This window comes from Pogoniulus pusillus, chromosome 25, assembly GCF_015220805.1.
Source record: "Pogoniulus pusillus isolate bPogPus1 chromosome 25, bPogPus1.pri, whole genome shotgun sequence".
Classification (NCBI taxonomy): Eukaryota; Metazoa; Chordata; class Aves; order Piciformes; family Lybiidae; genus Pogoniulus; species Pogoniulus pusillus.
In genome coordinates this window covers 10,063,561-10,078,490 of record NC_087288.1, presented here as the reverse complement: position 1 = coordinate 10,078,490, position 14,930 = coordinate 10,063,561, and the positions used below count along the sequence as shown (strand labels likewise).

Here is a 14,930-nt window from a genome sequence, read left to right as displayed (position 1 = left end):
AGTTTTAAGATATTTCATTTCTGTCCCATACCCAGCAAAAATGTCAACTCGTGAAAAAAACAGCCAAGGTAAGATTTAAGCTACGCCCTTTGGTCGTTTTCTAATTTAGCTCTCACTAATCTTTTCTTTGGCTTTTCACCATCAAAGAGCACCAGTGCATGACCTCTTAAAAACTCAGAGCATTGAAATTAATGTTTCTGCCTTCTTATTATTGAAATATATATGTGTATGGAGATTGCAGTCTGTGTGGGGATTATTTGGGGCCAGTCTGAAATAAATTACTGCATGCACAATTCCCTCAGAGAGGAGCCTGTGTTCAAATAAGGCTCTAGAAGTCTTGCATCGTTGCCTAAGTTGAAAAAAAATACTAAGAGTTGCCAACTAAAAGATTTGTTTTGTCTCAGCTTCATGTCTTGCCAATATTGCAACATATACATGCTGATTAGACAAGAACAGAGACTGAAGGGTTTAATATAGTCTCCTAAAATGAAAAATGAGTCTCTTCTAAAGTGTATGTCTTTGCACCATTAATCTTGTGTTCTGTGGCTACCTGCTGCTGCTGGCTTGTTCAGACAGGAAAAGGAGCTATCTGAAGGTGGTGGGACAGGACAGCAAAAGAGATGTACTCCTTTTGCCACAAAACTACTCTGCTTTGCTGTCCTGCAAACTGTGCTGAAGCATGCAGTGTCAGAACTAAAGCATGTAATTCAAATGCATGCTGTACACAACATTTATCTATATACAGAGTTTCTGCCTCATGCCTTCTTGCTACTAATCCTAAGTCTCCAAATTCTGTGCTGTAAGCAAGATTACATTATACACAGTTTGATTACTTTTCATCTCTGAATTTTCTTTCAAAAAAGGAAAAAAAAAGATAGTATGTGAATTGTGCTAATTGATGCAAAATCACCTTGAATCCAATTCCTTTATATCATCATGATTCTTACATGGACTACAGATTAAAAAAAATAATCTACATTGTTTGTCAGAAGTATCTTTGAAAGACAAGAGGGGTGAAAGAGGGTGCATAAGCATCAGAAACAGAGAGGAAATGTTTGTGTCAGGTTGCTGAACACCAACTGTAAGCAGTATATATGTGCAGCAACGGTTGGTGTAAAAAGGAAACTACTCAATAGTGGCCAGACAAGCAGCAGTTTAAATTTGCAAGAGTTAAATACAAATGTTACATTAAAAATACCCTTTCTACCAAGCATACCTTTTTACAGAACTGAGTTGCATACAGCTGAAATGTCTTTAATACTAATTCTTTCCTTACAACATGCTCCTACAATTCTATGTATTCTGCCAAGAGTGGGCCATCCTTCAGTTTGCTCATCCTGGTAGTCATAAATTAAGTGGCTTTGCTGTCTGTTGTGCTGCTCTGCAGATGACGTTACCTTTCTCTGAATGATGAACGGGTACCTTCCATTTGTGTCATGCCATAATCTGTTCTGAGCCTAACTGGTATGAAAGAGAAATATGCAGATGGCAGTGGTCCCATATATATGGATGCTGAAGATAAAGACTTGTCATAGAAATGCATTGGCCAACATAAGAAACACATGTAGTGGCAAAACATCATTCTGCCTCTAATGTGGATGAAGTTGTGGTTAGCAGGATTCAGCCTACAAAGATTTTGATGTTTTTTCAATTTACTTTTTTTTTAATATGGAACAAATGTATTTTTTGACCCATTTTAGAGTATGTGTCTTCATACATGTACAGCTGGACTAGAGTTGTGTATTGTGTTCACTGCCGAAGTAACCATCTGCCAGTTACCGTAGTTGCAGTGTCCACTCCATCCTTTCCAGTAGAAGCTTAGCAATACTCATGCAATTCTCTGCAGTGCAATGTTCTCTTCTGGGCAGGTCACTTTAGCCTGTTTTGTACTGATAGCTGCCACCTAAATACACCTGTTTCGATTCACACCAGTCATAAATGTGAAGGGTTGCAGAGTTAGTTAACATGGTTTCTGGAGGTGGATCTCGTGCAGCTGGACAGTCACCTTGGGCAGAGTGTGATGAAGAGTAGGAGTAGACTTTGCTCATGCTGTTTGTTGCAGGACCTTTCCTGTTCTACAACTCCAAGTCATTAAAGGTTACAGCTACTTAAACACTTCTTTGTGGATTGACAGGCTTTGCCTCTACAAATGAGCAATCCCCAGCATGGTGTTGAGTTACAGCAGCTCCCCTGAGCTGCTAATTTCACTGGGCTGTAGGTGAGACACTGTATGAGGCCCCAGCATGCACCTCCTGCACCAGCAATTGTGTTGGTGTGCTTCTTAGAAATCCTGTGAAGGAAACTCTTGGGATGACTGCTGGTGGGGTGCAAACTGTCAAACTTTCAAGGAAATCTGCATTAAAAATGCCTCAGTGTCTTTATACACACATGAAATAAGCTTGGGAAAAGTGAAGTTGCAAGTTACAGTAACAGGCAGTGTTTGCATGCGATAATAGGATGGAAAATGATAGTTTTGTGTAGCTTTGAACATCTTGAATCACTTTATTTCCTTTTTATTGATTCAGCTATAAAACTGCTTTGAAATATGTCAGTACAGTACAGTTTTGTACACTTCTTGGAACAGTTTGCATGTTTAGTTCTTGGAATCTTGTCTAGCAACCAAAATTACTGAAATGTTATCTGTGTCGTGGCCATCTGTGCATGCTTGTTGTGATTTCTCTTGATAGTAGGTATTAGCTATAAAACTGGAAGACTTGAGGAGCAATGTGAGTCCTCAGCTTCAGTAGTGAAAGGCATTAGCTTCTCTTATCTGAATTGGTGTTGATACAGAGTCCCTCAGAGAGCGTGCTACAGGTCTTGCACATGAATGTCAGCAAGACCTGGGCAATGCTATCCTCCTGCCAGCAGCAACAGAGTGGGGAGTTGCAGCCTGCAGCTGCCTTGCAGATGGTTGAATTTCCTTTGTTTAGCATCATGCTGAGGCTGTTGCCCATCACCAGTGTTCATCATGCACCTTCTATCTCAGTACCCAGTTTTGTTCCCCCAGTACCTGTATCTCTCTCATATGAGCTGAGTTGCATCTACACCACATTAAGGTTAGTTCTGAGCTTTATGCATCTCGGTATATGCTGCAGCTGAGCTAAGACACAGAGCAACACTTTGGTTGCCAATCCAATAAGGGAAGTACCATACACGCTTTCATACATTTGCTGAAGAGATATTTGGGTTAGACTTTTCAGTTTAGGTTTGAACATTTGTTTGTGTATCCTTATAAACCAGAGAGCAACCTTTGTACAATAAAATCCTGTACAATAAAATCCAGTAATAAGGAGGTATGAAAATGTTGTGAAAATCTAATAAAGCTATGGACAAAATGAACAAGATTCTTACTACAGCCTTAAAATGACCCTAGCTGAAATTACTTTTTAAAGTTCTTTACCAGCAGATGCTTATAATTGCCTATAAAAGCAGTCTTGATTTTTAACTCAGCAAAGACATTTAAAAAGTATTAATCATTTAGCATTCAGGATTTTATATGCAGAAGTTAAACACCTGCCTTACTTGAATTTTTTTCCCCCTTTGAGATTCCATGTTGGAGTTTGGGTGCCACTGATAGCAGCTCTGTATACGAATCACTTGTTCACTTATTATAAAGTAGTGAGACTTCTCTTGTATGGCAACATAAAACACATGAAAGAATTAATGAAAAACGTTTGCTGCATTCTTAAGTTTGTTTCCTTTTAGATTATGCTTTATTAGTTTCCAGTACATTTTCTTCTGTTAGTTTTACTGTGCTGTAGTTCCAGCTTCACAGAATGGGGCAATCCTGAAGCACACAATGGAAAAATATGCCCTGCTGACAATGTGTCCTTTCCATTCAGAATGCAAAATTCAATTGCTGCCTTACAGATTTTAGGGTTTTTTTGTCCAGAGACAGATTTTCTCTCAGGTGCTTATTGAAGAAGTACTCATACCTGGGGGCCAATGGAGCCCAAATCTATGTCACTGTTACTGGGCTGCTTGCTCTCATTCAGGCACAGCACATTTTATTAAAAACCATGTGTGCTGTCAGTGAAGTCAGGATTTTACTATTTAAGGAGGAGGCCTTCAGATGCAGTCTTACTGAGCTTGTGTCCTGTACTCCCTCATAAGTCCTTTATTTTTTTAATAAAGTGATAGAATTTAATATTAAACTTGAATTATTTCACTGCAAATGGTAGCTTTTGTTGATATCTAGATTCTTAATGCCAGCTGATGCATGCAGAACCAGAATTTTAAATAGAATTTATTGATCAAGTTATATAAAATAAATAACCAAAGAGCTATTTGTAGAATCATGCAATAGTAGGGGTCAGAAAGGACCTGTGGGAGACTGTCTAGTCTAACTCACCTGCCAAAGCAGGATCACCTAAGACAGGACACACAAGAATGTGCTCAGGTAGGCACAGCTTCTCTGGACAGCCTGGTCTAGCGTTCTGTCACCCTGGGAGTGAGGAACTGAGAAGTGACAACTCATTCAAACTGAGGCAGGTCTCATGCCTCATTTGCTTTTTTTGCTCTGGCTTGCATTGCACCAGCGCGAAGTAGCAACAGTGCATGTATACTTGTCAGGTTCAGCAGGCATGGACATGTAGTTCAGGGTGAGAGATGGCCGACCTGCAGCTGCATTTTAATTCTACTGTTACTTAAAATGTTATGGTCTGGGCATGGTGGTTGAATTTGCTTATATTCATCTCTCTGCTGTTGGCGCTGGTTTAAATGTGAAACAAGTTTCTAAGACTTTGCCCTTCAGGTTAGTCGTCTTACAGAGTTCTTGGACACAGGCCTGAAAGCAGAAATCTTGTGAGAAAGAAACTATTTGTACTATTAAAAACATAAGTTCACTGGTCAAGCAACTAGAAGGTGAAGATAGATTCATTAATGTACTCTGTGTGTGGTAGTTTATTGTATGTTACTAGAGAGCATTGCTTGGCCAAGTTAGTTGGAGACTTTGAGGTTTTTCATTTGCTTGTAATTCACTTCAAGGGTAAGAATCAGATCACAGATCACTTCAGAACAAGCAGAACTGAGCAGAGGATTTTGGTACACGAGTCCCTATTACTCTTTCAGACTTAGATGAGATAAAACCTGTTGAAAAATAGTCATGATTTGCAAGGTAGGATTGCTTAAGAATTAAGCTTACAACCACGTAGAAGAACAGGTAATTTCATTCTTCATTCCCTGGTGTCTACTCTGTGGGAGCATATGTGTGTGTATATGATCTGCTATGTGTTCATTGGACTTCCCATTATGCTTACATTTTCTAACTGAAGAGCAGCTACTACAGCACAGGGTTGAAGTAATGAGATATGTTCTTTTATCATTTAATGTCTAGTGCTGTTGAGAAAATCAGTGGTTGAAGAGAAGGGCCTTTCACGTGCTTCTAGTAAACTACTATGTAGCCCTCGGTGACTTAATTTGAAGTCCTGTTTTTTGGGAATGAGGAACATTTTGGCTTTGTTGTGTTGTTGCCTTCTGAAGGATCTGAATAGTAGCTTCCACACTTCCTGAATTGCTCCTCTTGTGCTTACTTCTGAGGTAATTTATGAAGACTTGAGCTTTTTTTTTTTCCCCCTTCTCATTGAAGTTTCTGTTTTTTCTATTTCCCTCTGAAAACCTTTCATATTCCCCAAAGAATATGAGTCACAGAAAGTAGTAAATTGCTCAAGTGCCATTGCATGAGTCTTTCTGTGCTGACTTCATGGAAACACTGCACTGTTCATTGGTCAAACCTTCCAACTTGCTTTCCCTAAATTGCTGGATTTAAAGCTATCTTCCAGGTGTGAATTGTTTGAAGCTGAATTTCCCTGTTGCTTTTGTGCTGCTTTTTATTTTTTAGATGTGTTTTTTTTTTCTCCTCTGTGTAGGAAAAGCTTGTTGATAGTAAGGGAAATCTTCTAAAGATGTAAAGAGGCTTTGCAGGAAATTTTCAGCCACTGCCTACTGTTTGTCCACAATTTTTTTTGTCTCTAGCTTTCATTATTAGATTCATGATCTTCCATGCTTTACTGTTTCCTTGCATGCAGAGTAATACACTGATTTACAGTGACAGGAAGAGGCTCTTGTTTCCTTGCTGGTCATGCAGCTTATAGGGTTCCCTCTCAGTAGCAGTACCTTATTTCACTTCATGTATTTATTTCTGTCTTCTGTAGCAGGCTATAAACTTTCAAATAACCTGTAGTAGATACTTTGGTTGCTAAACATCTGACCCCAGCTGTTGGGACCTATTTGACTTAGTGTTTACACTAATGAACTTAACACAGCATAGTAGGAGCACTGATGAAATTTCAGTGATGACAAGAAGCTGAGGGACCAAAGCGATGCAGTGGAAGGTGAGATTTGAATACAGTAAGACCTACATATTCCTGAGGCCTGGAGAAGTATACAACAAAATTAAGTTATTTTAAATGAATTATTAAACATGCAGGACTCCCTATTAACATTTTGGCTATAAACAGGTTGCCTTCCGGAATTAGATGGTGAGGAGAAGGGCTCTGATATATTGGTTCATCATACAAGGACTGAACCACTTGCTTATCATGAAAACAAATGCAATCAGAAGATGTATCAGAAGTAATTCTAACAGAGATATGCAGTCTTACATAGAGTGTTAATGCATCAAAATCCTGGTCCCTTCTCTGTAACACTGCATGAAGTTATAGCCACCCACAATTATAAAAGGTGAATTTTGTAGTAGTGCAAAACCAGACTGAAAGCTTATCACACAAGAAGGAAGCTGGATGTTTTTATCATTGCAAAATTAAGGCTGGGAGGAAGAATGCCACAATTGCCGTTTTCATGCTTACCTGGTACACTTTCAGACAACAGATGAGCAGACCTGTGCTGAAGTTAACAACCCTGCACAAAGACTAAGCAATCTGGCTGTGCTTCGTGGTCACCTGGAAGTTGAGAAGTTCCCAACGACTCCAAGAAGGAGATTTTTTGCATAGCATCCTGAAATCAATAGGGCATGTTTTTGTGACAGCCAAGTCACTCTCATCCAAAGTGAGCGCTGTGGTACCCTCATGGGCGTGAAAACCAGAGAGGGTACTGGAGAGTATGTTGTGCATCCATTGGGCTGGTCTAGGCTGGGCTTCCCTGTGGAGTACCTTCAGCTCATGACATGGGCTTACAAATCTCGTGACTGACAGGTGTTCAAATCCACCTTTAGGTAGGCCCTCATCAAGTTCTGGCCTGCCTTTTTTTCAGTCTTCCTGAGCAATGTTTCACGTCCCTTCAGCTGAGTGGGACTATGGTGTGGTCAGATCAAGTATTTCTGTGTCTTTGGAGCTGAGCTAACAACTTCCCTAGACCTCTGGAGATCCCACAGAGAGCTGAGACTTGCACAGAGTTCTCTCGGGTCCAGCACACCCTTCTGAGGCTAATAAACTTGAGCTGATCCTGGGAACAAAAGTTTGGAGTGCTGGACCTGTGTCCCCTGGCACTTGTGCAAGGATTGTTGAGGCTCCAGAGGTGAATTATTGTGGAGTCAAGTTGAGTTTGGCAAGGACTGTGAATCTGAGCTCAAAGCTGCACAAAAGCAGCTACAGCTGTTCCTGGTGAAGACCTGCCCACTGAAGCCAGAGTGCTATATCCATTTCTAGGAGCCCTGGGCATGAGCTATTCTTTTGTGTATCATGGATAATCCATGACATCTAGGTGTGCTGTGAATGGAGTTTCAGATGTACTTTTAGGTTGGGTTGATCCCTATTTGAAAGGATTTATGGGATGTTTGCAGTTGCAAATGAATATAGCAAACACCAAGGGACTTTTGGGTGTGTCCTCCTGCCCCCTCCCCATCCAAAATGTTTCTGCACCGTGGGTAGTGGAATCTGAACATGTCTTTATACGGAGAAGAGAATTTTTACTTCCACACCTACTGTTTTCAGGCTGGTACATATCAGATTATTGAGGATTTTTTTGTTTGTTTGTTGAGGTTTTCTCCCTCACTGTCTTTAAAACTTACTAATTGATCTCCCCTATACCCCCTAACTTTTGTATGGTATGAGATGACAAAAACTCTTTTCTTCCAAAAGATCAAGTGAGGGGGAAAAAACAATCTTGACCTACTGCTTTGCACTTGGAAATAATGAGAATGCAGGGAGGAGACAGTCTCATGATCTTGAGCATTCAGTTGAGGCAGTATGCTATGAAAGAGTTAAATGACTGGTTTTCCTAACTCGCAGATACAGGAATTTGGCCTCAGGCAACGAGCTGCTGTTTGAGAATGCTTTTGTTGATAGGCTGCCATCCTCTCTTCTATTTCAAACAGATTTTTACATTAATATTCTATCTGCCCTACAGGTTATTCTGATGAAAGGAAATTTACAGTCTTAGACAAAATTCTTTCAGTGTGCTGTCTCTTCTTAATCCTTCTTCTTCTGTAGGGAGAGGTTTAATCAAGTTATACCTAGCCTGTGTCTCTCTCACAAATGTGTTAGATGTCTAACTTCAAAGGTAATCTTGAAAATCATGCAGCTAGCTAATAAAAGAAAAAATGTCCTTTCTTTAATGGGGAAGTTCAGAGAGCTAATTTGTATCTGAATGCCCTGCAGATAGTCATTTCTCTGAGCTCGAGGAGAGACACTTTTCTCCTGGGCAAAGACTTGATTCAATTCCTCTTGGACTCTTGGCCTGTCTCATCTTCAAAATCCCAACAGGTGCATCTGCTTTCGTCCATAAGAATTTAAGGTGCAGCTTGTCTCATCTGTTCTAAGCAGCAATGAGCAATTTGATCCTAAATTTGTGGTGTCCTTTTGCGCTGATCTGTGGAGTCAGAATCTGACTTGCACAAATGAATGGTCTTTTCCAAGTGTCCTCAGGCTACATTGTGCTTTAATTTATCAGAGAGTGAATGCCAGGTTTTAATGAGAGGCTCATTATTAGTATGTTACTGCTGGATGCGGCTACTGTTATTTTATCTCTGTGAAATGTGTGCTATATGTATGTAAAAACATAACAGTTTTTTGTTGATGGAGAAAAACCTGTTACTACTTTGGAGTAATTGTCTAAGTATTTGTGTCAAACTGTAGCGACTCTGGTCTTCGGCTTTTCTCAGCAATGCAGTTAAGCAATGTGCACTTGGCCTTGTTTCTAGTGTAGCTATAGGGAAGTGATTGGTGAATGCTCTGAGGGAAGTTTTCCACTGGTATTGGTGGATGTACTCACTTACTCAGAGCTGCATTTAAGAAATGGGACAGCTGTTTTTCATCTTGTTGCTTCGTCCTTTCATGCTGGAGTTCAACATCTCAACATTCACTGTATTGGTAGTCTAAATAAAAAACAATCTTTATAGATATGTTACATTCCTCAATCACTACTGTTTCTTTCCCAAAATGATTTTTTTAGTTTGTGGGGGTTTTGCACTGGTTTTTAGTTGTATTTCAACTGTCATAGGAAAATTCTTTTGTCTCCAGCACAGAGTAAACCCACTGGCAGAGTCAAAAGTAGCACAAATTTAAAGTAAAATGAAGGCTAACTTGAGCAAATGAAAAGTGTGAAACAAGTCACGCTAAGCATATCTTCCAAGTCTGAGAATCTAGTAGTTTTGGTAAACTCTGATTTGGTTTATCAAACAATTAAAAAAATATTAAACCTGTTAAGCATCATAAAACCAAACTGAAGTGTGTTAAGAAGTTTTTGCAAGTTATGTGTGTTGTGAAATCTTCAAAGCGAGTGTCATGCAGAATACTTTTAACTAGCTTATGCTGAGGTACCTGGACTCATTGACCTAGTTAAGTTTGAGCAATGAGGTGACAAGTCATCGTGTTTGTCTTAACTGTCTTCATTTTAGAGTTCAATATTGGTTGCATCAAATGTGATTGGAGATTCTTTAGTACTGCATTGCTAATTCACAGCTATTCTGCTCCAGTCCTACTCACCTCTAAAACTCTTGTTCAGAGTTCCCTCTGTCTGCTGTGATTTCCTAGTTCAGAGTTCCCTCTGTCTACTCTGATTTTTCTAATTCTCACTCATAAAAATTACTGGAGTTCCAGATTCACAGCAGAATAGAACTTGTGGTTTCTGATATTAGTTACATTACAAAGAACATTAATTACTAGAGAAGCTGAAGGACTATAAAAGGGTACCATTTAATTGTTGCAAAATTAGTGAAATACTTGGGTCTTTGCCATCAGTGCTCTTTTGAAGTGAAGCTTGTGTCTCAGCAGCATTGGAGATGGCAATACTTCTTATGGGTTTGAGGTCCATTTGAACCATAGGTAAATGGCATTGCTGTGCTGCTTTTGCTGTGTGGGTAGGCTGTAAGGGCTTTCAGAAGTTTCCAAGAGCTTTTCTGGTATTCTGAAATTAGAAGATGATTATTGTCATAGTGTGAAAGGAAGACTCCTGCAGGGTACCTCACGTACGGGTTGTGGTCATGTATTCCTTAAATTCAGATGGCTTACCTTCCAGTTACTAGTTAATGTGTTTGACCCAAGCGCTCAACCACTCTGTAATTCGTTTTCTCTGGCAGAAAATAATCTCATGTGCTTGAAAATGAACTCCTAAAGATTTAGGAAGTGTTTGGATGCCCCCAACAGAGATATGCCTGTGTTTTGTCCCAGCTATAGACAGTGTTATAGTGAAGTCATTAGGAGCTGTTGTTTCTCACCATTCTTCAGGGTATTATACAGTTTGCAATAGCATGCAATTGGAATGGTTTCAATGAGTTTTAAGAATTCAAGGTAGTATATTATTTTGTGATGATAGATAATTTCAGATTATATTCTTCAACAAAGCTTTTGACTCTCTTTCCTGCGGTATCCTTCTGTTGTAGCTTTGCCATTATGGTTTGCATAGGTGAGCAGTTAGATGGGTGAAAGAAGGGTTGTGGTTAACCAGTCACACTCTCACTGGTGGCCAGTAGGTAACAAGTAGAGCCTGCAGGGGTCTGTCCCAGACCTGTCCAATTTAACATCTTTAACAGTGACATGGAGAAGGCAGTGCAGTACACTCACGTTTGCAGAGAATAGCAGAGCAGCAGCTGCCCACTTGGGTTGCTAGAGGGTGAAGCTGCCAACCAAGGGGACCAGGGCAGGTTGAAGGGATGGGCTGGCCTGCAAGAACCACACAAAAATCAGCAACAACAAATGCTGAGTCCTGCACCTGGAAGCAGGTGCCTTTGTATCCTTGGCAGGGAAACAGGCTGGGGACAGAGGGGCTGTGAGGAGCAGCTCTTCTGCAAGAACCTTAAGGGTGCTGACAGACAGGTAGGTAGCAAGAGGGGTTGTGCTGTGTCCATCCTTGGAGGTATTCAAAGACTGAACTAGAGAAAATCCTAAGCAACCTAGCCTGACTTGATGGCTGAGCCTACTTTGAGCCAGAAGTTGGACTTAAAGACTTCCCGAGGCCCTCTTCATCCTGAATTACCTTATCCTCTGATTTATCCTTTGAAATTCGGCTTTGTAATTTAATTTGCATGTCTAAAATACTGCACATTCAGTCTGTTGTGTCACAAGTTAAACTAACAGTTACTCTGTGTGTGCGCATGTGTATGCTTTAGTGTTCTGTTTGGAACAAATTACATCTGGGCCTTGACCAAACTCGCATTTCAGAAACAATCACAAGTATTCTTTGCATCTCTGTGCTTATTACTGATGTATTTTTTGCTTAATTCTTGTCACATAATTAATGCACTTTTTTGTTTCAGCAGAGGGAGAATATATCAAGATGTTCATGCGAGGTCGACCAATCACAATGTTCATTCCTTCTGATGTACAGAACTATGATGATATTAGAACAGAGCTGCCTCCTGAAAAGCTAAAACTGGAGTGGGTGTATCCTTGATATCAGTAACTGCTTGCTGTTCCCTTTTTGTACCATTTTGCCTTCTTGGGTTTCTTCACTCTTTTAAATCCTGGTCTGGTGTCTTTTCAGATACAAAAATGCTTGGGACAGGTAATTCACCTTACCATAACAATCGAAATGGTTCAGAACTACTGCATAGTACAACTTCAAGCTGCAAAATATGTAGACAGAGAACACTGTACTTTATTTTGCTGTTCAAACCAATTGCACTTTTTTTTCAGTGTGAAAGAAAGTGTCTTTAGAGACACACAGACTTGAAATAGTGTTCTTTTCTTCACTGTAGGCTTTGCATTCAAGAACATTGTTAGTTTTCAATCTATTTATTTTAGGGAGGTCTAAAGCTGTGGAAGATGGGGAATTTCTCATTGTCCTTGCAGAGCGAGGTTTGCAGAAGCAACCATCCTTTGCATGGCTTCTCTGTTCCAGCTCCAAAGTGAAGGGGTTCATTTCTTGGAGCCTGGTTTGCAATAAATAAATTAATCGTTTGAAGAATGGAGTTGGTTTGTAGCTGACAATAGTTTTACAGGCACAATAGATCAGACATGAAGTTCATTATAAGAGACATGCTTTTGCACACATTTGGGTCTTCCTGTTACACACATGCACCTGCCCCCCAGATTATTCCAGTAAGTTGTGATCATATAAGTTTCTTAGTACTTCAGTAAAATAACATGTCTAGGCAGCACTTGAGTTGGTGTAATAACCCCAAGTTTGATCCTTCTGATGTTTGCTTGAAGCAGGAAGGTTTTCAGCAATGTTTGCAGTGCATTGTCATATGTCAGGATATGTACAGACAGAGGCTGCCTATAGCCCTCTTCAGCATCTCTGTTAGTGACTAGGCACATGTGTATTTTAAACCATCCCTTGTTAGTCACTTTAAGAAAGAGTATTTCTTATTTTTTCTGCATTTATTAACTAATAGATGTTTGAAAGCAATAATATTGGGTACTTGGTTATGAAAAACAACTCTGGAGCTCGTGTCCTCTGAATTTTCAGTGAAATTGTGGAAGTTTAGACTGTGAAGGAGGATAGCTTTGGGTTGAAAGTCTGCCTGGAAGAAAAACAGCTTTTATTCATGCTTGGCAGAGCTCTTGAATGCTGGTGCTGGCATTGAAATGACTGTAGAGTGAATTGGGTGAACTGATCTGGCTGAAATGGAATGCTTTTTGGAGAGTTCACTTTCAGCAGCATCAGCTCATTGGTTTGTTTTGTGCCACGAACATGCAAGGGCTAGAATTGGTATACTGGAGAAAGATCAGATCTTACTTTTGCAGCAGCAGTGAGCAGTTTGGCCTAATGAAAATTGATCGTGAAATCTCACCTTCAGTTAAGTAGGTACAAATGCTAGTGCATACAATACCCAAGGATCTTAAGTTCAGGTTAAAGCAGTTTCCTGCTGAGGGCAAATTAAAGTGAAATAAATCTAGTCTAAACAGACTGTCCATAGGTTTTTGGACTCTGTTTAAGGAAATGTCATCTTAATTCAGTGTATTTATGAGTGTAGGTTATCTTTTGAATACAATGGGGAAGAAAGTGATGAGGGCAAGGTACTAAAATTTACAAAGGCTTAATATTTATATCTGTGAAATTGTACAGAATTGCTGTTTAGTTTTGGAGACAGGAGGATAGAGCAGCGGAATGTCTTGTACTTCATGTAGAGATTTAGCAAGGAGAAAAAATGTGCAAGCAAGCCATAACTTTCAAAAATGATGGCAGACTGAAGCTTGTACACTTTATTACAAAGACATGGGGACAGGTATTTGCAAAATATTTTAGTAATGTTAGTGTATTGCAACTGAAAGGTCAGTTGAGTGTTGAATTGGTCAATCTTTATGCTTGGTTCGTTGCTTTAAGCCTCTTTAATTTCCTTGCTTTCTGGGTGATTCTTTATTGAATTTTCCTTTAATATTACTGTTTTGGAAGATGCTGATCAACTATGAACAGCTTTAAGGCAAGACCCAAAGGATTCTTGAGGTGATTTTTTTGTCTGGTTGGTTGTTGGTTGATTTGGAATTGGAGTGTCCTCTGAATATGAATTGTGTCCTAAAGGCATAGCCAACTACTGGTAGCCATTACCATAGACTGAATGGAACACTCAGCTTTTGTCTCTCGTGCAGATCATTGTCAGCTGAAGAAATACCTAAGCTGCTTGGCAAAATAAAGTAGCTCATGGGGAAGTCTGAGCTCTGGACTGTGTCTGGTTCCTCAATGATTTCATTTAAATATAATAATTTGGTTGTGGTATTTTGTAGTACAGTCTTTCCTACTGCACTTCAGAACTGGTTAAAACGTATCTGGCATTCTTCTTAATGGCAAAATGGGCTTAGTTAGCAACTACAAGGGTCACAGAGAGTGCTACTGTTGACAGGCAGGGACTTTATATATTCCCTGGATGTCTATTAGCTCTGTTTCTGGATTTTATAAGATTATTTTTAGCAATAATGCTCTCCTTTGTAAGAATAATAGAAACCAGTAGTAAATATACTATTGAATTCTGGTGTATAGCAGATCACTTTTCAGAAGGGCCATGGCTATTCTTAGCCAATTTAAAACAAAAACCCCACAAAACTGAAAGCTCTTATGTATATCAAACATGACAAGACAGTCTTTGTCATTGGTAAGAAACCTTCTCAATATGAAGACACGTATCTTTGAGGTTTTCTAGTTAAAGCATCACTCCAGTTGAAAGACTCTGTAGGTACAAGGCCAGGAAGGACAAGGCTCAACTGAAACTGAGCTTGGCAAGGTACTTTAACCAGAGAAGGAAGGTCAAAGAAAGGGCACCCCCTATGATGAGCAGCAGTGGGGAACGAGTATCAACAAACAAGGAGAAGGCTGAGATTTTTTACTTTTTTGCCTCAGTCTTCACTGGCAGCTCCTCTCCTCATGGCTCTCGTGTTGGTGGCCCACATGTTGGAGACCAGGGAGACAAAGTCCCACCCACCATAAGTGAAGACAGTGTGCATGATCCTCTGAGGAACCTGAAGATGTACCAGTCCATGGGACCTGGTGAAATGTGTCCCAGAGTCCTGAGGGAATAAGCTGATGCAGTTGCCAAGCCACTCTCTATGGTATTTGGAAAGTCCTGGCAGTCAGGTGACTGGAATCCCATTTTCCAAAAG

General features: G+C 39.9%; 1 protein-coding gene across 4 annotated transcripts in view; it reads left to right on the top strand.

Moving 5' to 3' along the window:
* Window positions 1-14,930, top strand: part of EML4 (EMAP like 4) — a 98,002-nt gene that overhangs the window by 47,976 nt on the left and 35,096 nt on the right. For 2 of the 4 annotated variants that reach the window (XM_064164395.1, XM_064164393.1), the window contains 2 exons: window positions 36-68; window positions 11,651-11,777. In XM_064164395.1, coding sequence (XP_064020465.1) covers window positions 36-68; window positions 11,651-11,777 — 160 coding nt within the window. The remainder of the gene's footprint in view (window positions 1-35; window positions 69-11,650; window positions 11,778-14,930) is intronic. The other 2 variants (XM_064164396.1, XM_064164394.1) reach the window with 2 other exon arrangements.